Here is a 25,356-nt window from a genome sequence, read left to right on the forward strand (position 1 = left end):
GACTGCAAGAAGAATAAGAACAAAAAAACTTTTTTTTTGTCCTTTGGAGTAACTCTTGAGTAAACAGAGGCCATCGAACGGTCACAGGGTCATTCCAGGTTGTAAATGTTTCATGTTCCTCATGTCGAACCTCACCTCCTAGTCTTGCATCCATCAGAGGCACAAATATCAGCTGATAAAGCACAGACTGTCTGTGATTCATATTCGGTCAGTCAGTGGGGAGAGATTTTCTCAGGTAGGAATGAGCACACGTGGAGTCTCTGATGACGAACTCAATAGTAGATTTATTATCAGAGATGGGAAAGCTGGGAGTCCACAAGGGTTCGTACCTCTGATCTTACCTTTTGTTGGCTGTTGGCTGAGAGAAACACAGTGTTTGTGTGTCATTGTTTATTTGCAGAGAGCCCGACATTCCTGCCTGGGCTCCTTTACTCTACCAGCTCCAGCTGCTGGAGGTCAGAGAGAAACCAGACCCTTTAACTCTGCCCGTAGCAGACCGGATCCGCATCGGGCAACCAGAAACGAGAGCGAGGAAATTTTCATTTCCAGAGGGAGGAGTACAGCATGGCAGCGCACGCTTACCGATCGCTCTGGAGGTGCTGACCACCGGCAGCAGAGGTAACTTGAAAAAGTACTCGGAGAGCATCAGGCCTCCGGCAAGCAGCTCATTTCTACCTGTCTCTTGTTGGGTTAAATCGTAGGCAATGGACTTCTGGTTTACTTGAAGACGTTACGGCACACATCCGAGAAGCTTCTTCAGTTCTAAACTGAAGAAGCTTCTACGATTTAACCCAGCAAGATACCATGACCTGGATGACTGAGAACCTTCACAGACATTTCTACCTGTCAACACCAGTACATTCATTGGCATCAAAACAGGCCTTTAGCATTTGAAATAACACGGATGTCACTAATGGTCAAATAGAAAATCATTAACAACCTTGTTACACAAGCATCGAGATTTCAGTGTATTCATACGTCAGATACGCTACAAAATGAATAGTTATGTATCCTCACTGGATGGCAGAAGATATCAGGCAGAACCTTTTTGCAGCGTCTTAGGCAGAATGACACAGGTTTATCACTTTCTTGCAGTCTGCGGCCACATTAATCATCACATCATGATGCCGTGCCACATCTATCCCAGTCCAGAGCCATGATAAATGACTTGTTTTGCATAATCAGAGCTAATGAACTTCTGTATTATTTCCACCTTCTTAATCGCTGTGCTCATTAGATGAAACAGGGAAAATGTGACCAAGCACGTTCATGACGACTTGCTTCACAAAGTATCACTGAGGGTGGACCACCAAGCGACCTCGTTGACACCGGAGAGTTTATCAGTGCGTGAGGTTAATTGAACACATCATACCAAACTCTGAAAACACAATTTCTTGGAGTTGTAGACAATTAACCGAGACAAAAGATACGACAATGTAGGAAACAACAACTCTCCCCGATGGGAGTTTCAGTGATCCAGACTCTTTTACATGTCACATATTGGGAAATATCTAGCGCCAATGTTTGCACGTGGTGAGAGGCTGTGAGTCTCCGTGTGTCTGTGCAGATGGTAACAATGGCGCAGTGGAAGCCGAGGAGGAGGAGGTGCGCGACTACCGGGTCAAGTGTTTTGAACAACCTGGCTGCCGCTCAGCTCAAACTGGAGCAGTTTGACAAAGCGCTGCACACCGGCCGGGAGGTTCTGGCCCTCGAGCCAAATAACGTCAAGGCCCTTTTTAGGGTGGGGAAGGTGAGGTGGTGTTATTAATGAGAATCTGAGCCGCATTAGTAGGAAGCGAGGGGCGAGTTCCTAGGAGCATTACTTTGAATTATAGTATTTCTGAGGAATAAAGAGCAGCAGCATGATGACTGTTTTGATGGAAGACCTCCAGCAGTATTTACACTGCTTCTAATCTCTTTCAGCTCCTGTCAGACATGAGCGAATACAAAGAGGCTATGGAGGTGCTAAAAAAGGCTTTGAAACTGGAGCCGGCTACCAAGGTGAGACTGGGGGTGAGCGCGTACACCTTTCCAGTACAACAACACCCGCAGCCACCTTCACTTCACTCACGTGTAAAAAACATATCCACAAAGCTACGCTGCTGAATCAGCATAAAAGGACAATGATGCTTTTAATACTTTGAATGACAAATAAATCACATATTACAATACTGATTCTCATCGTTTTTCAATATTTCTGAAAAAAAAAACAACTAAAAAAATACATTAGATAGATCCAGAGATTGTATATACAGTATATATATATTGCAACCATGTAAATCAGGTTCATTTTGCATTCAGTCTATTCTTTTTTATGACGTTGTTGATGAGAACAAGGCATAAAGGACAGTAGTGAATTGCAGAAAGTCAAATATTGCCCAAAAGCACTTTTTTATAACTGCTGTTCTGTGTGTTTGCATGCTCACATCTGGCTGGTGATGATGTTTTTATTTATGGTCATAAATCAAAATACTGTTCTGGACAATGAGCAAAGCATCACGTATGGCCGCCTACGTGGGACTTTTAGAAATCTGTGCTGGGAACATGTATTGTAAAAATTATATACAAAAAAAAAGAAGAACAATAATAATGGTCACGTCACATGAGACCTGTCAGCCTAAATCTCTTTTGAAGGTAAGAGAGTTCATCTGTCAAACATCAACACACAAGTACTTTTAACTCTCTTTAAAGACATTCTAAAATCTGGTAGGCCCATTTCCATCTGCTGTTTAAAACACTGTGACAATGACCTGACCGATAGGGCGCACTGCCACCATTGAACTATGTCTGCTGTCGTCTAGACAAAACCAAAATATCTGCTGCTTTGGTAATTACACCCTTGTCTAAATGCTGGACCAAGTACTTCAGAAAGAATTTGATTTAACTGCAGCGTGAGAACCTTGTCTGTTGAAGAATGAGGAAGAAAAAAACGAAATGTTTATATTCATTCATAGATCTTTTGTGTTTCATTCAAACATTTCAAGGCAAGTCGACAACCCCCAGAGATCATCTGCAAGAGGGTTTTGCTCTGTGAGGACTTCTGCCTTTTTAAAAGGCAGAAGAAAAAAATGGCTCAATATTAATTTCAGTCTTCTATCTTAACATTACTCTGGCCAGCTGCCGTTTGATACTTAAGGTTTTCAATTTCAGCCCTCTGCTCTCACCTGCTGGACATGTGTGACACTACAACTTCACATTCTTACATTTATCCCTCGAAACGAAGCCCAATAATATACATACATACTGTGAATACACACTGTAACACTTCTTTTTGTCTTAAGGCAATCCACGTTGAGCTGTCCAAACTGGTCAAAAGACAATCAGGAGGAAAAGACACCCGAGAGTGGAAAGCCAAACCTGCAGAGATGCTTGGAGACAATATCACACCTTTTCTGATTCCCTCTAAGAAGAAGACATTCGTAAGCTCACACATTTATGCCAGCTGTTGATTAAAATATGCAACGGGTTTTTTGTTCATAGAGGTTTTCTTGTTGTGTTTTAGGGAATTTCCTGGAAGTTGATACTGGGAGCTCTGGTGGTAGCTTTGGGCAGCTTACTGACCTCGGTTGTTCTGACGGCAAGAAACTGACATCGTTCACTGGAAATGTGTGTGAAGATGCAGGACGACCGAACACAGCTGCACTCATCCTGAGATCTATTTATGCGTTTGGTAGAATGACGTTTTAAGATGTTGAGGTATGATTTCACTTGTGATTAACACGATGAACATGATTTATAAATCTCTTTTTATAGTCAAAACGGGTGTGAGTTCTGGAATGTGATGAAACTACAAAGTATGCTCACACGCTGTGCTTAATAAAGTAGTTGAAAAATCTCAGCTCATCTATTCCAGCTTTCATTTCAGCAAAATCCCTCTGCTCCTCTGTGGAATCCCTTTTTTCATTTATTTCATAAAAATACATTTACCAACAAATAAATACAATAGAACTTAAAAACCTGCATTTTGATCGGAGAATTTAAAAGTTTTAAACAAAGTTAAAACAAAAAGCTACCAATCCTGGTCCTCCTGGTCTGAGTGAAGTCTACAGTCTACAGTCCACAGCAGCCGTTCAGAGACTTCTTTGGGTGGGTTTTACTCAGACTGAGATTCTGAGAGTCTGACTGCTGCCTCACTGTCACATTTTTCTTTACCTCTCTGTGGAACAAGAAGAAAAGAAAAATTGCTGAGGTTTGTGAAACACTAAGGCAGTCAACTCCCTCCATCTCCGGCCTCCTACCTCGCCAGATGAAGCACGGCCTCCACGATATTGGTTCCCTCCTTGGCACTTGTTTCACAGAACAAGGCACCGTATGCCTGCGAGAAAAGCAACGGCACACATGGCTGCAGGCACTTTATTTACACACCTGGGAGGTTTGGCGTCTATATAAACATGTGATCGTCAGTTGGAACGGGCAGTTACACACCTTCGCCAGCTTCTCTCCGTGCGAACGACTGACACAGCGCCCCTCTGGCAGCTGCTCTCGCAGGTCCACCTTGTTTCCAATAACACACATGGGGATTTTCTCCTCAGCTGCATCCTTCAGCAAAGCAAAGCACATTGTTCCTTTGAGATTCTGAGTAAAGCCATGTTTCTGCTGAGTCTTTGTCAGGCATGGCTGTGAATAATGACCTGGATCTGATCCACCCATGCTCTGACGTTCAGGAAGCTGCTTTCTGAAGTAACGTCATACAGAAGCAGAACTCCATGAGCTTTACGGAAGTAGGACCTGGCAATACTCCGAAACCTGAAGTGAAGGAAGACAATTACTAAATTACTAAATTACTAATTACTAATAAAAAGAAGAGTGTGTGATCAGCATTCCAAGAAGTAACTAAAGAAAAGAGTTTGCAAACTTTCAAAATATTTTCCCTGGTACTACTTCCGTGAGAAACACTTTATGAGTGAGAGCAGTACCGCTCCTGTCCAGCTGTGTCCCATATCTGTAGACATGTCTTCTCTCCATCCACCAGCATCCTCTTGATTTGGAAATCAACCCCTGATAAAGAAGAAAACGGCCTGAAATAAGTCTGTCGTCTTCAATGCCAGGTTTGTGGTGGTACCCACCCAGAGTCGTCTGGATGTCTGCTCTGAACTCGTTGACTGTCAGTCTCAGCAGGAAGCTGGACTTTCCTGCTCCAGCGTCCCCAGCTAACACCAGACGGTACAACGGCAGAGCAGGGTCCTCTGCTTCCTCTACGTCTGCCTCTGATGGCTTCAAAGGACAACAAAACACAGAAAGAAGGGAAACTGTTAGTTACATTTTCATTCAGTTTGAGGATGCCCAAAGGTTTTACCTTTGTGGAAAAGGCTGACAAACGTCTTCGCAGGGATGACTGACTGACTCTGCTCTGAGCAACGGATGCTGCAGCTTCAGATTTGACTTCTGATGTCTGTAACAGATGAGAAAAGCATTTGTTGTCCTCATGGTTGATTCTGGCGTTTGATTTTCTGCAATATTGAACCTGATGTCTGTGCTGACCTCGACATCAGAGGGGAGGTAGGAGGAACTGTAAGTAAGAGTTTCCACCGAGCTTCGATTGTCATCGATGTCAGAGTCGCTGCCTGAGCTCTCGGCTGCGTCCATCACCAGAGAGACGCCGCTGTCCAAGTACTTATCAGCCCAGGTGGCCACATGAGAGTAGGTCGACTGCTCCACTCTGACACCACAACATGACACACACACACTTCAGCTGGAACACTTTAATTCCAGCGCAACCAATCCACACATCAGCTCTTCCATACTTGTCGTTCTTCAGCGTGCTCTGTCGAACGGGTTTCATCCGGCGAGCTGGGATTTCATTTTGGGGAGAGAGCTGCTGGGGTGGAGGAGACATTTTTGAAACTTCAAACTATATATCTATTGTCTGTCTACAGCTGATGAAGAGCCAATGAGAATGACCAACAGACTTACTCTTCTTTTAGCTGCCACCACTTCAGTAGCCAGCGCAGAGCGCAGCCCGTCATTACTGTCATACAGTGTTTGGTTTATGTCCCTGAGAATATAGATGTGCACTAATTATGTTCATCCACGTTGGCTAAAACAAAGAATTTTAAATCCTTTGAAACCTTTCACGCATCTTTTCATGCAGTCGACTGCCACTTAAAGTCCATGACAATGTAGATGATGACATTTTCAGACAAACCAGAACCATCTGAGCCATCTTTCATTGCATATTTCATTATCATCAACTGGGAAAACTCACTGTAGAATCTGAATGTGACTGGAGCATGACTGGTATTCTGCGAGCATCTTCTTCAGCTCCTCTGTGTCTCTGTATATAAATACAACCCCCCTATTGAACAAGATCCTGTTTACAGTCCAGACATGTTGAGCTTTTGGACGATGCCTCACCTTTCCTGTTGAGCACTCTGGTCAGCGTACATGTTTTTTAGCTTATCCAGGTCTGAATGCAGGATGGCGATATTCGTCTGGGCTTGTAGCAGAGAGTGGCGAAGCTGCTCGTTTTCCTGAGCAGAGGTTTTAAATAAACATTTGTGTACAGCTGGTACAACAATTTCTAGAAGGATGATTTCTTCCAACATTACTAACCTGTGTGAGATCACGTATTTTCTTGTTCAGTGTGACCATGATCTCCTTTGATTGGCTGAATTCCAAATCTGTTTGGCTCTTGAGAAAAAAAATATTCACTGGATTAAACAGGGCTGATATTATATTTCTTAAAACATAAAACTGTTTAATGTGACAGTACATCACCGCAAGGAGGTAAAAGGACCTTCCTTGCAGTTTCATTTTTTTGCTGAGAGTAGAACGTTATTCGTGTTAATGGAAACAGGTAAAGCTAGTAAAAATTATGTTTGTAACTCTAAATCTTCAACAAGCTTTGCTGTTGACTTACTTTTGGCTGAATGAACTGTGTGTACTATCACCATGCAACATCTGCAAGCTGATATTTGTGTATTTGGATATAGTTAACTTACATTTTCAACATAAAGTAAAAAAGAGGACGTGTATTTTAAAAGTTCAACACACAGTAGAGTTTGGATGAAAGGAACATGTAAGGAAAGCAGAAAAGAAAAAACACGCCTACCTTTAACAGTTTCTCCACAGTAGCATGCAGGTCTGCTACCTCATTCTCATGCTTCCTCTGCATGGTCGACATAATGCCCTTCAATTTCTTTCGCTCCTATAAACACGAAACCAAAGCAGTGAGAGCTGCGCACTGACCAGGCCTTGAAGAGGGGCTTTCAACTGACTTTACAGAGGCTCTTTGTGAAGCCGGCAGCCACAAATATGCACATAGCTCACAGGAACTAACAAGAAGTAGGTATTTTAGCCTTGTGTTTGTTGAATAAATGTGGTTGTTTAACTTTCTATAAATGTCACAGTAAATCACAGGAGCACAGAAGTACTGCAGGTACGACTCACCTCAGCTCTCACGCTTTCTTCTGTTCTGGCCAATTGCTGCTGTATATCGTCCTCCAGTTCGGCAAGCTGACTGTTGTTCATCTCCTCGGCTCTGTGTCAACAGGAACGCATACTCAGTCGAGTGTCTGTCGCCTCACTGACAGATCGGTGCAGATTCTCATACCGTTAAAAAGATTCACTCCGCGGGATATTAAAAGTCAAATTCATTCACCTCCTGTACAAATATCTCATCTGCCTGAGTGCAGCTCACCACCTGCTTACTTCAGGTAACGCACCAACTAATAGGGGTCGAGGGAGGGACGGCCTTCTAAAACAGATTCCAACAGTGCACTGATGTTTGCAGTCAGATCTCCCAACAAGAACTGACATACTGCAGTGAAACAGAAGTGCAATGTATGTATGTAATGCATAATATGAGTTAGGTTGAAAGATTTTAAAGGGCATTTTACTTACTGCAGACAATTGAATATAAATGCCTGTTTTAAAAGAACTGATAAACAGGCGAGGCACCGACTTACTTCCTTAAACCTGGAATGTCACTGTACTACTGCCCCACAGTCACTGGAGCACAGAGTTTGAGCAGACAATCTCGGTGCAAGCAGGAAGTGTTAAAAAAAACAATCCATGCTGCTATGTGAATAACTGCACACATTTAAAGAAAATTTATATGAACTTATGATTCATGGTTCCAGCTTAAAAGTCATTACAAATACTCTGAGTAGCATGGGAACATACTACAGAACAGTGTCTGAACAGGAAACAGGAAATCACATGTGTGATAGGTGACTAAAATTAATTGGTATAATACAGGAAATGACATTTCCAAGTCCATGTCATGTCCAGACCAAAGACTCCAGGTGCAACAACTGGAGATGCACAACTACGTGCATCCACTCTCGAGGGGATGGAGATTGTTGTATTCAGCCACAAGAGGGCGATCAGGACCTCTTTATTTATTTTTCTAAGCTTACATCGCATTGTTATATGTATGGGAAGAAACAACTCTGTGATTAGTTCTTACCGCTTTAAACTTGTTTCCAGCTGTTCACATTGTAGTCTGTTGTCCAGGCTTTGATCAGCCAAAGATTGGATGATTTCCTCATACTGCTGGAGCAGTGTAATGTTTGCAGAGGAGTGGATGGCCTGGTACAGTTCAGTCAGCTGCTCCCGGACACTGCATGACAAGAACAAACAGTCCCACCACCAAGAAATAGGTCAGTGTTGTTTTCTTAAACTCATACTCCACCCAAGAATATTTCTTTGGTTCATTCCTTGCTGGATATAGATCCTCCCATCAAAATGCTTTTGTCAAAGCATCGGGTTTATCAGAACATCCTTTGTGTTTAATTAAGACACACAAAATACACAAAAGTGTCTCAAAAAAAAAAAGATCATGGAAAGTTAGTTTTTTTTTCCTGGTAATTTAATTCAAACAGTGAAACTTTCATATAATTTTGATTCATTCAAGCATAAACTGAAATTCCGGAGCCTTTTTTGTTCTAATAAGTGTGGCATACAGCACATACAAAATAATAATAATTTAAAAAAACAACAACACTATCTCAGATTGGAGATTTATGGTATTTAAACCGCAGAGGTGGTTTACTCAAAACTGACACAAGATATTGTAATGTCAGTTATCGAAATGAACAACAACTACTTAAGCATGATATAAGCAATTTTTTTTTTATTTAGATGGAACTGTTTTAAGTTATGTTTTATTTTGGGTGGAAAAAGTAAGAAAATGCTCAATGATTACAGATGTTTGTACATAGAAAACACCAGTGACACAGAAATGGATTTAGTTTGGGAGACCTTTCAAACAAATACAGTAAATTTGCGCATGGATGTGAACGTAAGGTTTAGTTTTGGCATTAACTGACTTCCATACTCTATCCTATAAGTATTCAAGAGAACTACAGCATTTGGCGAGCAGTCAGCGAAATGTTTGCTAGCAGTTAGCTATACCAATAGATGGGTACCCGGATGTGACTGAGTTTACCTTTCAGAAAAGAGACTTTCCGTATCTAACCTGCCTCTGAACTCCCCCCATGGGCTGTTCTGGTTGGGGGTTGCTCCGACGCTAAAAGACCCCAGGTCCAGAGTGTCTGAAACCTCCTGAAACATGGAGGAAAATCTGCTGTAGTCGATAAATCCGTCATCGTCCGCGTCGAACTTGTGGAACAGAGTTTGCATCTCGGACTCGGGGACGTTGAGGTCCCGGCAGACCACCGTGAAGTCCTCGTACTCAATCTTACCGGACTTGTTTACGTCACAAGCTGAAAAGAGTCTCCGGAGTGCAGGTATGTCCATTCTTGAACACATAAACACATAAAGCCCGCTAACAGCTGAAATTCTCCCAAGAAGTGAATGTAAAGTTGATGAGTGTCAGTGAAGTGTGACGGTGGCCGCTGATTGGTCCACAGGCCCAGTAGAAGATGGTGACGTCATTGGATCGGTGTCGCGCCTCTTCCACCTGCAGCTTGTGTCCAGCAATTCAGGTGCAAACTGAAAGCTCTGTTTCTGTAGACGTGTGTCTCCATCCCGGGTCAGTCGTTCTTTGGGAGCGACAGAAACACTAGTGCAGTGTATTTACTGCAGGTGTAAACTCATGGGATGGCTGTTATCCTCTCTGTTCCTCAGGGTTTGTTTGAGACGCCACGTCCACAAAATACCATGTGCATAAAGTAGATGCACTCTGAGAACCCAACCAGAGCTTTTTGTCACAAATTTCCAGAGTGCTTTTTGATAGAGCAAAGAATTGTCAACACAGCATTTCCAAACATTCTATTTTTCCTTAGTAGGTGCCCACAATAAGATAATTATTTCATGGAATCCAAAAACTATGGGAGTTAATAAGAAGTGACCTTTTTGTTAGGGATAACCAATGTTGCGCAATCATCACAAGCTCATTCAATAAGTTACACATACGTATCACAACTTAAGTAAGAGTTTGAACGTCACATGTGAACGCATCATGTCCACAGTAAAGGAAATGAGTTTGGGCTTGAGAAAAAGAATTGTTGATGCATTGCACCATTGTTGGTTAGGATTAGGGTTAGTGGTTTGAAATGTGGTGGGATCAGAGACATATTCTGAATAGCATTTTCAGAAGGGCTGGCTACTGTGTCGTCCTAGTTTCATACTGTGTGTTTTTTTTCTTTAGTGTTGGGTACAAAATAAATCTAACGAACGGTGTGATAAGACATATTGTTCTCCTAAAACAGAAAACAGACACCATCGTTGAAAAATCATCCAGGGATATATTTTAAACCAAACCACGTCAGGCTTTTGGAGTGATTCACAGAAACAAACGCATCCTTTTCATCTTTATTTGAAAAATTAAAATAAAGTGCTTTTTATATACAATACAAAAAAAGAAAGAAACAGTGATGTATGATACAAAAAATGCATTTCATCATATTTTTTACACTGGCAGCTGAATTTACAAAACAATTTTACATTAAAAAATGTACTTACAATACAACTTGACAAGAATCTGAGCAGAAGGCCTGACTATAGTGGTTCACTTGGAGAGAGCAGACAACACTGTGGCGTTCAGAGGATCAACCATAGAATATTTTAGGCTTGTTTTCAAAATGGAAGCTTATTCTACCTGCACACATTTTTCCTAAATCACATTTTTGTCCTGCAGATATTTATTAATATTGTTCAGACAGCTACTTCACTTAACGCTGCTGTGTGTGTGTGCGTGTGTGTGTATGTGTTAAATAACAGTCAAAGCATGAATTAGTCATTCTGCATGATTGATCAGGCTGGCCAGTGTTGACATTGACACTGGGGCCAGTTTTGCAGTGCCATTTATAACAAAGGTAATACTATGCTTATCTATGATTCCGTATATCAAAATCAGCCAGTGGTTGTTTGTGTGCTACATTTCAGGAGTAAAATTCTGTCCCTGACTGAGGCTGAAGCCACTATAACAAAGAAAACAACAACAACGCATGATCACACACTGTACAACAGTATCAAATTACATGTTTTCACTGGTGTTTCTCAGCATGGCCACTCGTGTCATACCCACAGCACAGCACCGTTACCTGGTTAGATCATTATCCCAAGAGGCACGTCTCTTGATTATAGTTTCAGAAGGCAATTTCCATCCCCCAAAGGCAGATTTATCCTGGACCTGTATTAAACTAAGGCTTTTCAACATGTGCAAATCAGATGCATTCCAATCAAGCAGTACACCATCCTCTACGTTTTGTGTATTTTTGACAACTACTACCTGACACAGTGCGAGTTGAGTTTCAGTCATAAATTGTTTGACTGAGTTAGGTCATTCACATCAAATAAATGTCTTCCTAATGTTAGTTAGTACATGAGAATGAAAGTTATTTGCCTTTTTAAATTCTGTTTTAAGCTTTTTAAGCAAGATGTGTTTCTTCTTTTTTAGATCTGTAACAAATGCCAAGCATATACAGATAGTGTGTTATTTTTAGGAATATGATGTGCATTTAAATTGCTACAGTGTCCAAATGTATGTTTGTGAAAATGTAAAAAGGAACTTTTGGCCACAATTATGTTGAATCAGCATTCAAAGAATGATGCTATTGTCCTGAACCCTCCCATCTTATCATCTCTTTCATTTCTTCCACCGTAAATACACCAAGATAGCTAGTCTCTTGCATACTTTCAGTTAGCCTAAGAGGAGTGAGTGTACATGTATTTGCAGTGCCACTTGTCTAGATACCTTTGGGCTGTTTGCCTCATGTCACATTTATGTGCTTTGCATAGAATGCCTGTCTGATGGAGGAGGGTGAAAATACCTGGAATGGGCTTTGTTCCCCTTGTCACATTTAGTGAATGAAACCCTGTCACGAGTCCACACAAAGTAGTCGTAGCAACTAAAAATCCTGTCAGTCATGGATAAAGATAATACAGTATATTTAGAGTGGAGTGATTTATGCTGAGGTGATTCCTTGAATGTTTTTTCATGTTAATCTCTGTTTTCGCTGAATTCTGCCTCTGTCCTTTTTTATCTTGAAGTCTAAACAATGAGTATCACGTGACAACACCCTGGTTATCTCGGAAACTGTAACAGGTCTCCTCCCTCACCTGATAGTTTGTGTATTTTCTGGTGTTACTGTTTCTACAGTCGATAGCGAATCCCCTCAGGGAAGGATAGGCTCTTATCAGACGACAGAATGACGTAAAAAGAATGTGAGATCATGTTTGAATATCCCTCTGCCCGTCAAAGCATTACCATGAGATATTGGACGGACTGGGTGGCGACGCTATGAGTTCAGTCACGACATTGTTACATTCTCCTTCTGAGATGTACGTGAAAGCGGCAAAGGTTTGAAGGCAACCTCAGAAAGAGTGTTGTGAATGCAGATGGGTGACAGGAACACTAACGGATATGTACACCAACCGCAGGAACAGAGCAAATTAAGACAAAGTGCAAAATCGGAGTCGTGAAAGTCCCTTCGTAAAGAGTCTATTGTTCCTCAGTTTTCCCTCCAAACAGGGGTTTGTCCTTCTTGGCAGATGCCCTCTTTGCATTTAAATCAAGTTGCTCCACGTCACATGAAGTCGGCATTACACTATAGAGTCCTTAATCTCCGATCCGAGTCTCACTCGTGGCCGTGGGCACGTGGGAGAAATCTCCACATGGCTCTCCTTTAAGTTCAGAGGCCTCTTCTCTGACTGTGAGAAGCTCTTGCTGTTGTCAGGCGATGAGCACTCGTGTGGCGGAGTGCTGCAGATGTAGTTGTCGTTAAGTGTCTGGTAACCCTTGTGATCCGACGCAGACACTGTAACCGTGTTGCCGTTGAGTGGCAGGTTCTCAGCAGGCTTCACGACTATTCTCGGCTTCTTCTGTTGCATGTTGGGGCACTCGCCCTCCTTGAGCATGGACTTCATGTGGTCACGGTGTCGGTATATCACAAACAGAGAGAAGACCACTAGAGAAAACGCCAGGAGGGCACACACCACAATGAGCTCGTTCCAGTAGGTCTTGGTGTTGATCTGTGGTGAGCGAGCTTCACCGGGCAGGATGACAAAGTCCTCTTGCGAGATCAACGGCGGACGCGAGCGGCCTGTCAGGGTAGTGCTCTCCGACTTGGCCTCACCTCTCACACAGTAATTTGCCAGCAGCTGCCTGAAGCGTTCCTCTACGGACCAGCACTCATAGGTTTCCTGTCTGTCAGCCTGAGCCACCACCACCAGCCCACCCTCAGGGCTGGGGTAGTGGAAGTGCCCCGCACTCTCGCTGAACTCCCACCTCCTCTCAGCCAAATTAGAGCGGAGTTTGCAAGGCAGAACTTTGAACGTGTTGGCTGGGATAACAATCACCTGGCATGATGACGTTCCTGTGGAAACAGATTGAATCAGATATCGGCTGAAATGTGCTGTACCACTCATCTTCAATACGGAAAAATGTTCAATATCCCAATGGCAGGAGGTGCAAATTTTACATGCTGCTAAAAAGCATTGTGATGCTCCACAGATGCAGGTGGACTGGCTGCCCTTTTATCAAAGAAGCTGGCAGCATTGCAAAAGCAAAGTCAAACCAAGAGGCACTATAATATGAATGGAGCCCATTTACAAATATATTCACCAGACGCAGGGGACCATGCTTATTTGGAACAGAGCCAACAGAAATGCTGCGCATTGAGGGGCAGACTGCTACTCACGTGTAGGTGGAGGTTTAGCAAGCCGAGGGCTGGGCACCGTTTTGTTACAAATAGCTGATGTGTCTGCGTCATCCACATCCTGTTGCCATGATCTGAAAGAACCATTGGTCATCAGGCATTTGAAACACACCGTCTTTTATTTCCAGGTGATTATAGAAATGTCTGTTTGAAAGCTGACTGAGGACACATACATGCTCACTGGAGCCTGCCTGACATCAATGCATTGCCTCCCGTTCCAGGCACAGTAAGGATCCCTGGAGAGGATGCACTCCCCGCAGCTCTGATAATTAGAGCAGTTGGCTACTGGGACTTCCACCAGTTCAGAGAAAGAGGACACATAAAGCCGACCCTACAGAGGAGAGATGATGAAGCAGATAATAGCAGGATGACTGTTTTCATCTGATACCTGACTGACACTTTTCTAAATATAGTACTTAACGTGCGTGTATCTGACATGCCCTCATAGCAGAGTAGCAGAATTCAGGAAGTGTCACAATTCCAGCTGTTACAACTGCAGTAATTCCCCTGAGAGAGTGTCACATGTAATTATCTCATTTAACATGAAGTCTCCTTTAGGCAGTGACTCGTCATGGCTCATCGAATCTCTGAAGTGACAATAAAGGCCTTTAGTGAGCATGTCATTACTCGCCACCTAGGGACGGCTCTCTCTCTCTCTCGCCTACCTTTTCAGAGTCCAGTTCAATGTGCTGGACAGGTTGTGAGTTTTGGAAGAGCACCATCTCCTCAATAATGTGCATCTTGTTGTTCACATTCAAGGCTTTATGAAGTCTCCCGTCATCTGTAAAAGACACAGAAATGAGGCCTGCCTGTGGAGAAATACTAGAAATGCTGAGTGTAGACGTATAATCTACCTGTGCCAATGAAGAGAACATTATAGGCTTTGTGTGCTGGCTGGACTTGATGGACAGCGATCTGCGTGTACCGAACATTCCGCTTCAGCAGTAAAGGTTGACTGCGGAGCACATTGTCCATCAGGAAGTGGTCTTTCACAAAATTCAGCACCTTGTCCGGCATGTGCAGAGACGACAAGATACCCTGGTTTCTGGCGGCATTTGTGATGCACTGTGAGGGAAACGTAAAAAAGTCTGGTTATTTGCAGACACACTGGCGGTGTCAAACCTGCCAGAAATGAAAGGAGCAGTACTTTGCTGAGAGCGCTGGGGAGTGTCGCCACTCTGATCTAACGACCGACATCATCACATCTCATTCCACGGACATCATGTAAAATGCTGGCCCACTAGTTCTCCAGCAGAGGGCGGCATGCTTGTACTCACCGCTCCAGGCCGAGGCTCTGGGACTGGATGGTTGTAAGTATACCACTGCTGGGTTTCTCTGTTGACTTCACGGTATCGGCCACTGAAGGCTTTTTCTACTTGGTCCATGGTGAAGGAACAAACAGCCGAGCTCCCTGAGGCACCCTTATACCTTATGAAACATAAACAAGCATCTCACTACTGTGTGTTCAATTAATGATTTATGCTTAGCTGTAACATCCTTGAATATAATAATTTAAACTCTTGTGTCATTGAACCATTGCTGTAATCTACTTTACAGCTGGTTGGTGTCTTTTAATCTCAAAACTAAACGTGAGTCCTCACCATTGAGACGTGAAGACCCCATAAAAAACGGTGCTCTTCCAGTCCTCTGGACTGGGTGTCAGCACAAACATGTCCTGGACTATGTTGAACGGGAAGCCATCGTCAGGCAGTGCACACAAGAGTTGAGCCTTCAGAAAGGTTGTCCATTTCTTCTGCAGAACCCTCTCACCTCCCAGGTCTCCCTGTAACACAGGTAATGTTTGTTGGTCAGAGCTGTTTTACCATCTGGCCAGTAGAGTGTGCAAGAAGAATATATGACCGGTGTGTCTGCGCCCAATGCTGCTGCACAAAGAGATGGAAACTCAAGTGTGACATGATGAGATCTGGCAGCCGTGGCATGAAATAATAATATGCACCATATGGCGCACTGCCATAACGCTCCTTAAATACCACAACATGTCATGTGGTGTGATATGGTCATACTTATTTAATAATAATAATAATAATTATACACTTGTATAGCACCTTTCATACACATGATTAAAAGCTATATCAGCTATATCAGCCTGTTAAAAAATTAGTTAATTCAAATGTAACTGTGTTTTTTCAGTACAAAACCTTTTAAGATGAGGATTTAATTGTGTCCACTTTAGAATTATATTATTCGAAGGAAAAACCAGCGTGGATGGGAGATGACATACACCAAAATTGAGGCAATTATTTGTTGTTGTGGCTGAGGAAGAAAAGATAATGGAAAGAATATTTCCAGCATGTCACGTCTGAACCCAGGTTTATAATTGAATGGCTCTCTGTACTGATATTGACTTCTGAATTATTAAAGCCAATGCATCCCATTGATTAATTCTCTGCTAAAGCATCCATTTTTAAGGGCTGCTCCAAACGAAGACGAGCTTGGCAGACGGCTTCTTTCTGGGAAAGACAATGATCCCATAAATGAGAAGCTTTGATTCGTGTGCCTCTAGCAAAACATTGTTTATTGCTCCGTAGTTAGCCACTCGATGAAGTGGAACCTGTACACTAAGCACCTGAGCAAATAACAAAGGGGAGACGGCAGCCAGCATAAGACGTCTGACTGAGGATTTTTTAGAGGCAGGACAAAGGAATCCAGCTTTCATCTAAACCCTCGCTTTACTTGAAAGCTTTTGGTATATTCATGTTTGGGAAACCACCTCATACAGTTATGCGAGGTCCATTTCACAAAAAACAAAACACTTCTAGTCACAACTGTTACCTGTTCCCACACCACAATAAACAGTACACTGTGGGTTGGGATTCAAGTAACTCCAACAACTTGTTACTCTTCTGACACACTGTGACACTGACCTGTGTCACAATGTGACACTGTCAGCACACAAATCGATCTGGAGAAAGCCGAGGCTTAAAAACAAAAAGAAAATACTCTTCTTGTAAAGTTGTGTAAAGTGGAATTAACATATTTGCATATGCATTTGCAGTGTACATACTGTATATGGAACAGATGCTGTGTCATTCTACATAGCACACATTAACAGCACCATAAAACACTTCAGTGTGAGGTTTGTGTGCTAAGTTGGAAAGTTGAAATACCTCACAAGACAACAATTCATTTTGTGCTCATACTGATCCCAAACCGAGTCTTGAGTTTGCGAAAGAAACAAACAGAGAAAATCTTGCAGTAGGAACGTTTCTCTGGAACAAGTACTCCTGCATCACCCAGAAGGACAGTTCCACGTTCAAGAGGCTTACCAAAGAAGACCATGTGTATGTGTGGGCGTGATTACTAAACACAAACCCACACATACAAACACCATGCTCTGTTTAGAACAGTGGACCTGTTTGAAGTTAAAAAGATGGACTATCTGCCCTCAAACACCACTCACCTTACACACGCGAGCAATGCGCGACACAATGGTGTTGTCAAAGAAATCAAACTCCTTCCCTGCTTCACTGAAGAAGAAGTAAATCTTATCGTCATCGCCCACCAGATTACCCTTGGGCAGACTCTCCTGTATGTATGCAGAGCCGACAAAGGCCGGATCTGAAAGGAGCATAAACAATCCTGTCAGCATTCAGCAGCAATATCTCCATTTTTTGTGAATGTAAAATTCAATCCAGAGCATGCATCATGCATTGTCTGCACAATGCTGGATTTGTGATACGTGACTATATCATAAGAAGAACGCGATGATCAAAGTGAAGCTCTGATGTGAAAAGCTTTACTCATTGGCTGCAGCACCATACCTTGAAGCCAGTTGAGTGAGTTTTCTGTTTTTAGAGAAGTTCCTTGGCTTAGACTCTTGTAAATAATGGGCTCATTTCCTTGGAAATTACTGACGGTCCCTGCGTACAGCTCGCCATCTGCAATGAGAGTGATTGTTACACGACTCCGAGATTTAAACAAAGCTGACAGACCTAACTGTCAGGCTCATCCTTATTGTACCTACCGGCCATGATGGCAGTGGACTTGTATTCAGGGTTGAAGGGACAGCGGCTTCGTCCGTCCTCTGTGACAATCTCGCCTGTATTACTCTTGGCAAGGGAGAAGTCTGGAGTGTTCTAGAGAAAACACACATGTGTAGTTGATAACAGTGAAGACTACTTATAAATTTGTGGCCTTTGCATTTCGTTGACCCTTCTGGGCCGCCGTACTAAGCCAACGGCCGATAGGACTGACAGCTGGAATTGATTCCTCATTCTGTGTACAGTGATTACAATGCGTCAAATATTTTCATCCTTTTCCCACTGCCCCAGGAGATAATAAAAAAAATGGACCCCACATTGCAAGCAAATATGCTGCTCATCACTCTTTCACGTAGATCTAAAGAACAGACACCACATATCGACCCCTGTGCTGATACGGCGATGAGTGACAGGAAGCTGCAACCATGAGACACATTTGGGGCAAACCTGGGCAGTACAGCAGACACTATTTAATTTTCACACTTACTATGTAAGCGCAGAGCGGACTGAAGGCGTACGTCCCACACACATACAGCTGAGTGCTGTTCATGCGGAGTAAAATCTTGATGTAGTTGAAGCAATCCGTCTGTAATTGACACACAAGGAAGAAGGTCATGAGATAATAAATGGATGCAAATTGAATTATTTCAACCCAATAAAACATATTAGGTCTTTCTTCTCCCCCCAGCAGCATTTAAGTCCACACAGTTTCCCAGTCAGTGTTTTTGCATACAGGAGTGATCAGAGAGCAAAATAGTACATAGAGGAAAAGCTTGAATGGGAGGGAAAAATCCATTGTTGCTGATTGGAAAGTTACAACTTCACAGGAAATTTCCAAGGCTCCATGCAGCTCATGTTCCACTGTTCCGTGGACCTTGTAAATAACATTTCAACCATCAAAGTTTCGCTGCTTGAGTTTTTCCACCAGCGGTTCACTTACCTGCAGGTCTTTCCCTTTAAAACTGCATTCGTCTCTTTTCCTGTCTGGAGTTTTCCACACGAGCTGCAGGAAGCAAACACAATCAAACTCATACTGTATATATTATGGTGAGGTGTGTTTGACGAAGAGTGCCATACATTCCTACTCATTCATAAGGCTCTGGCAGCTTATTATTCATATTCATAGACTTTACTGTGTTTGGTGATAGATTTTGCAGATGTTTGCACTCTTACGTGTCTTTGGAGCTTCACTGCGCTGATATCAGAGAGATTAAGAGCAAAGAGGATCTCCCGAGCACCAATGTAGAGCATGTTGTCCTCTTTACTGAGCAGGACGGAGGTATAGTTGAAGACCCCGCCCACTGAGAAACTTCTGATTGTCCGCTCCTTCGCATCTTGATAGACAGGGGACACAAAAAGCATCCTTTAATCTGCAACTGATAAATAATACAGGGATATGAAGCGCATTATATGCTGAAGTGAATGGGGACGTGAAGCTGAACAAACATCATTTCTGTCTGAGATAAACACGGATTTCATTTTGGTCTGTTTCATTACGGAGCTCTACAGCAACAAAGCAGCTGGACCACATGCATTTTTTCATATATATATATTTTCAGACATACAAAAATATTAAAGAAAGCTTATCCATGGTTATCTGTGTGCCACTGATGACAGAAACATCCTCTACTTTTACATCAGTGAATGACGTTCACACTGCAGTAACAGAGCAGCCTGGAAGCCTGCTCCCCAAAGGCATGCCAGAATAAACAGAAGCAGGAAGCTGATGGAAGCTTGTAACTCATACAAGACATTTGCTCCTGTAATGTGACCAAAGCATTGTCAGTTACACAATTTATTGTTTTTTTAATGTGATCTGACGTATGTCAAGAAATATATCTCTGGGATTCACACATAAATGAGCGCCACGATAACTGTTGGCGTGACTTGTCGCTGTACAAGTAAAATGAGTTATATGAGTACTGCATTAACAGAAATAGCAGACAGTAATATCCAAACTTTTTACTTCACATTGTAATAGTGAACCTGGTGAACCTGGATTTAAGTCAATTACTGTATATGACACGTTCAACTTCCTTTGGGAAAAGTGGGAATGACTTTAGTGTAAATGCAGACTTAACGATATCAGGATATCCACCCAAATACTCCTACAGCACAGTATATATTCATTTGTACTGTCGGTGCACAGGACTAGCAGATAACAATGAACTGAAAACACAGATATGATAATCATTACAAATATCCCAGATCCCAACATGAAACAAAGCACAGATGTAAGATGTGACTGCATGTTCACCAGATTACAACTGCCCCGTGTGACCTGATGTAACCTCATCTCATCAAGTAGGTACATGAGGTTGAGAGATCTTCTCTCCCCTGGGAAAAGAGCATGCTAATAGCAGCCCATTGCTACGGCAACAGACATCCTTATTACAGTTAAATCAGTCTGTAAAACCACAAGAGACTGTGTACAATGTGTAGAGTACATGGACCCATCAGGGCTGCTGTCCTGTTTTTCACTGTCATTAAAGGATGAATGGAGTGCAGCTCTGCATCTTTTTGGAGACTTGGATTTGTTTAAAAGCGATAAACGCAGCGAAAGACGAAGCCTGAACCATAACAATGGCTTTGAGGTATTTTCACGAAAGGAGGATACACAGATCAGATGTCGACAGCAACCACAGCTAACAGGGAAAGACAATGGAGCCTCTAGTTGAGAATCATTAAAGTCATCCAGGGAAACCCAGAATGGCTCTCCACTTATATTTCAGGAAACATAAATCATCTTTCATTAGGGGTTTATAGCTTAATGCATTATTCCTCTCAGGGAAAGGTTGTCTTTCAAACAGTATTATTTAAATGTTTAACACTGATGGTAACCCCAGTGCTACATGCACTGGCATACTTTGGAGTATTGCAATTATGTGAATATTTGCTCATTAACAAGGAGAGGGTGAAATTCAATGACAAGAGACATGTTCACTGTTAATAAAATACATATTCATCCTACAAGAAGTCACTTCCATTAAATGTGGTCACATGGATAGATGCATGTGTAAAAAAAAAATACATTACACCTTCACTCCTGTAACTTCACTGTTTTCACCCATTTGGTTTTAGTTGCCTACCTTACTCTACATACTCTAGAGTGCCTGTTTGGGATTTCAGTGTAAAGAAAATGTTTAATTTTCACTGAGTAGAATGAAAATCCTCACGTAGAAGCTGTTTGACTAGGTAGTGAATGGTCTGCTACAGTTTGACTGAGGACACCATACAGACACAATGTGAGACATAATACACATGCTTTGTTGCATTATTGATGCTGACCCAGAGATTGTAATTTAAAATAGTAAAGCAATGACCGTTTCTGGCCCCCGTTCACCCCGTCTTGTCACTTTCACTGAAAACGTATGCCAGAATCAATCACTATAATGTCTCCTATCAACGTTCTAGTGTCTGGAATCCCACCTCATATACAGTAAGTAGGTCAATAACCCCCACTACAGCAATTACAGCACTAGAACAGTGTCCTTAGAAGACAAAAACAGGGTGCACTACTGCTGAACTCTATCGACTGCTGCCACACAAGTTGAGTGGATTTTCTTCTAACCCTGCAAACACAACCACAGTCTTTTAAAGAATACACTCTATTGTTGTGATTTGATGGGCTGTGGTTGACTCCAGAGGGGTTGTCCATGGAACAGAAACAGATGCAGCATGAAAGAGAACTGGAGGAGCTCGTATATCTGCGTCAGCCGCAGAGAGAGAACATCAGAGAGGGCGGCCGAGTGCTCATCATGTTAGTGCAGAAGAGGTGAAACTGTATTACTCATACTTAAGATATTCATCGTTGACCTTGTCTATCTCACTGTTCAATTTAAAGATAACCTTTTAAGAAGCTTTGGTAGAAGTAAAAAGATGGCTCTTGCATTTAAGTAACTGCCTCAACTAGAAGTACTGAATTTGATCCTTTAGTGGAAGCAGATCGGTATTATTTTATTACAACAGGGTTTTTTTTTCTTATTTGCAACTGTTAATAACAACTGGGACATTAGAACCAACTACAATACTACCATGTTATTATGATGACTCAATAAAGATGAGAAGTATGTGCTTGTATTGGAGATGATGGACCTAAACCAACACCACCATCATTCACACAGCCAATGAAGTGCCAAATAAAAACACTCGCCATTTTATCATGACCCGTCAATCCTACACGGCACACTAGGGGTTAATAGCCAACAATCTTGGCTTTTAATGCTATTATAACAAACATCTTGGCTCAGATGATGCCATAAGGTGTTGACTGATCCCAAAACCAAACTGGTGTCCATTTAGAAAACGTAGGCCACAGGTCAAGCAGCAAGTGGACTCTCATTGTTCCTTCATAGGGTCTGAGCGGTTTTGTCCAAGTCGGGGCACATTTCTGACCCTCCATCGAATGCATGAGTGGTGGCTAAACCTCTGGCAGCTGGAAGCAATATGAGATCTTTGCCATTATTATGTAATTAAGAGTCATTTCTGCAAATGACTCTGCTAAATTGTTTAAAATACTTGCCTTGAATGGCTCACTAATCTATTTAGAGGGGGGAATTAATTATATTGGGCTTAAAGGAATCCTTAAACACTTCTGAAGCTGATTTCCTGATGGGTCCGTGCCCAAAAAGTACAACGATAATTAAAAGCTTGGAACATCCCCTCTAGAGAGGAATGGTGGAGTAATTTGTCCTTTGGTGACAGAGATCTAAGTGGCTTCTTTTGTAGGGCAGCGAGAACAGACTGATTCAATAAGGGCCCCCTGATGAGAGGACTGACTTTATCAGGTCTAACCGCTGTGTGTTCAGGATATCAGCAGGTTGCATACTTCATTTACTTGTGCGCAGAAATATTATCACGAGGATAAACGAGCATTACCATCAGACTCCAACAGTGATCCACAACGATATGTTCTTCTGACAAACTGACGAACCGTGTTCTTGCTACTGTTGTGAGATGATTTCTGACCATTTCCTGAATAGTCCATCTTGTGACGGTATACTCACTATAGGAGCATTAAGGGAGAAACAAACTTATGATGAGCCATGCTTAAAGGACATCAGATGCCCCATTTCCAGCCTTCTGACCACAGGCGTGACCTACATTTTCGTTTCTGAGAGAATATAAATGAAGGATGCTGGCAGACCTATTTACATTGTGGAAGGATCATTTCTGTTTTATAAAATAATATTTCAGAGATTATCCTATTTTTAGTGTGTTCTTTAAACATAAATCTCGCACATAAGTCTCGCACGTGTCCCCCTGTTTGTTAGGAGTGTGAACTGAAATTCATGGTCATGTTCGAATTGTACCTTTGCAGATGTTCAGTTTATACTGGTTAACCTAAATGGATGAAGCTTATACAACTAATTCATCTTCAACTTAAGCCATTACATCACATTAAAGAACATAAATTACAGCATTAATTGGGAACAGTCTGGATAAACAGTGTCGTCATCTTTGATATTTTCTGGTAGTACACTGGTCATGACGCACACTTGATTGTTTTATTGCAGATTACTGCATCCCCATTACTTCAACGTAACGATCAGCTTTTGAAAATAAAGACACAAGAGAAGTGAAATAGGAACTACTCAGTCAGAGCAATGAGACCCAGAGGTCAAAGTCTCTTTTCAGTTCCATTATCAGCACAAGGACTTGGCATGAGCTATGGCAGATGCACCTGTGTAAATGCAATTGTTCTGAGAAGAACTGATTAAGAAAACTCCTTGTGACAAGAAGTGACAGAAGTCACAGTGCCAACTGACATAATGACAGACCTCCAGACAAAAAAGAAGTCTCACTGGAACTCTTTGCGGCAGAATAAACCTGTGGAACTGAAGGACAGAGAATAAAACATCTGGAATGCATTAAGCCAACAGACTGACCGGGAGGGTCAAATCAATGAGAGGTTGATTAGGCAAGCTGTGAGCCTGCTGTTTGTATCGGAAAACGTGTGGGGCTGCATCTGGTTAGCAGGACATGATTCCACTGCTCCTCAGAGGTGAGTGGCAGTTTTAAACACCACTTCAGAAAACTCACATTGTACTTGCTGCTAATACTTGGATGAGAGTCTCAACTGAAATGTGCGCAGTAGCCTTTCACGCAGTTTGGCCCAATTCAAGTGAGACGGAAATGAGTTAATCTGACATTTAAATAAGACAAACGTTTAAATGAAATGTATGTGAATAGAAAACAAACAGTAAATCTGGACCTCACCTTTCCCATGGGCAATGTTGATCTGCTAGTGAAGAAGCAACAAGGGCTGACTAACAGATTAACCACAGTAATCTAAAGCAGCCGCTGGTGCATCGGGAACTCACTGTGACCGCGTCCTCTGGTGTGAACATGGCCGGAGCACCGAGAGCATATGAGGATCATATATGAGGTGATTCTAAGTAAAACAAGCACTCTGGCCTGGAGCGCCCTGACAGCGAGCTGTGTCGATTGAGATTGAGCAAACAGGACAAAGGTGTCCTCAGCGCACCTTGACAGTGAAACTACAGTGACGAGAGTGTCTTTGCAGGGTCTGGTAATTTTGATGCATGTGCCTCTCCTTGGTGAATTTGTCCGTGTCAAGCTGTATTATGATCAATGATCTGTCAACATGCTCTTTTTCAAGCTTCTATTTTCTCCTCTAATGATGGTAAAGATTCATTTGTGGTCAAAAGTTTAGTCATTTTAGTCATTTTACAGACCAAACAACCAATCAGTTAGATACTTGACAAATGATAAAAATTCTAATTATTTGCTGCCATAATATGCAGCTTATGATTATACAGTTTCCTATTATTGACTGATCAATAAAAACGTATTTAAATTGTGGTTTTGCCCAATCTTTCACTTTTCTTCTTTTTTTCTGCATCAGAATGGGAATATCACGTCTGTAGTTTCTTCAGGCTACAATGAAAAACAATTTCAGTTATCTGTCATGAGTTATTGATATTGCCAGCCATGGTCACTATTAATCAATTGGTCAAAGAAATGTCAGGAAAAAAGTAAGATGCCTTACATAATGTCAACAATGTGTATCCCAAAAATATTAATATTAATAAATCACAGCTAAAATACAGAGACATTATAGCAATAATACTTAGATGCAACATTGTACCATGTGTTGTGTACCATGACTTTGTACACAAGTGAATCATGAAAGATTCATTGGAAAGAACAAACTGTACTAAATCACTTGCTGAAAAGATTTGTTCATTTCACAGATCAGCTGAGTGCGACAGTCAACTGCTGCGGGTGAATATTATTCCAGTTTTTCTCCCTGTGAACAGGTCAAC

General features: G+C 42.1%; 3 protein-coding genes across 3 annotated transcripts; 1 reads left to right on the forward strand and 2 right to left on the reverse strand.

Moving 5' to 3' along the window:
- Positions 1-400: 400 nt before the first annotated feature.
- On the forward strand, positions 401-3,589 carry LOC144738891 (peptidyl-prolyl cis-trans isomerase FKBP8-like; the record flags this gene model as incomplete). Its single annotated transcript, XM_078621888.1, is given in 8 exon segments — positions 401-509; positions 511-580; positions 583-618; positions 1,568-1,629; positions 1,631-1,750; positions 1,924-2,001; positions 3,282-3,419; positions 3,503-3,589. Coding segments are annotated over 8 exon segments (700 nt in total), but the record flags the coding sequence as incomplete, so codon positions are not given.
- A 461-nt stretch (positions 3,590-4,050) lies between these two features.
- Positions 4,051-9,714, reverse strand: LOC144738892 (ras and EF-hand domain-containing protein-like). The gene is made up of 16 exons (XM_078621889.1): positions 9,422-9,714; positions 8,411-8,563; positions 7,390-7,480; positions 7,052-7,147; positions 6,355-6,470; positions 6,206-6,274; positions 5,914-5,995; positions 5,729-5,815; positions 5,482-5,649; positions 5,297-5,392; positions 5,067-5,214; positions 4,917-4,998; positions 4,632-4,746; positions 4,426-4,539; positions 4,239-4,315; positions 4,051-4,156 (listed from the first exon to the last, which is right to left on the reverse strand). Exons 1-16 carry the CDS (start codon positions 9,712-9,714, stop codon positions 4,051-4,053), a joined length of 1,893 nt encoding a protein of 630 aa, XP_078478015.1.
- A 3,237-nt stretch (positions 9,715-12,951) lies between these two features.
- LOC144738893 (semaphorin-4B-like) lies at positions 12,952-19,429 on the reverse strand. Its single transcript, XM_078621891.1, has 13 exons — positions 19,241-19,429; positions 19,008-19,070; positions 18,549-18,653; positions 18,052-18,163; positions 17,849-17,965; positions 17,488-17,645; positions 15,668-15,849; positions 15,344-15,494; positions 14,921-15,131; positions 14,732-14,847; positions 14,240-14,397; positions 14,049-14,140; positions 12,952-13,724 (listed from the first exon to the last, which is right to left on the reverse strand). Exons 1-13 carry the CDS (start codon positions 19,427-19,429, stop codon positions 12,952-12,954), a joined length of 2,427 nt encoding a protein of 808 aa, XP_078478017.1.
- Positions 19,430-25,356: the final 5,927 nt, after the last annotated feature.

This window comes from Lampetra planeri, unplaced genomic scaffold (assembly GCF_965212315.1).
Source record: "Lampetra planeri unplaced genomic scaffold, kcLamPlan1.2.h2 scaffold_1212, whole genome shotgun sequence".
NCBI lineage: Eukaryota > Metazoa > Chordata > Hyperoartia > Petromyzontiformes > Petromyzontidae > Lampetra > Lampetra planeri.

Coding starts and splice junctions, on each gene's coding strand:
- LOC144738892 (XM_078621889.1), bottom strand. CDS start 9,714: ATGTGTTCAAGAATGGACATACCTGCACTCCGGAGACTCTTTTCAGCT. Junction 5,393..5,481: donor ACCTCCCCTCTGATGTCGAG/GTCAGCACAGAC, acceptor CATCTGTTACAG/ACATCAGAAGTCAAATCTGA. Junction 4,747..4,916: donor GACACAGCTGGACAGGAGCG/GTACTGCTCTCA, acceptor CCTTCACTTCAG/GTTTCGGAGTATTGCCAGGT.
- LOC144738893 (XM_078621891.1), bottom strand. CDS start 19,429: ATGCTTTTTGTGTCCCCTGTCTATCAAGATGCGAAGGAGCGGACAATC. Junction 18,164..18,548: donor TCTGCGCTTACATAGTAAGT/GTGAAAATTAAA, acceptor TGTTTTCTCTAG/AACACTCCAGACTTCTCCCT. Junction 14,848..14,920: donor TGTTCTCTTCATTGGCACAG/GTAGATTATACG, acceptor TGTCTTTTACAG/ATGACGGGAGACTTCATAAA.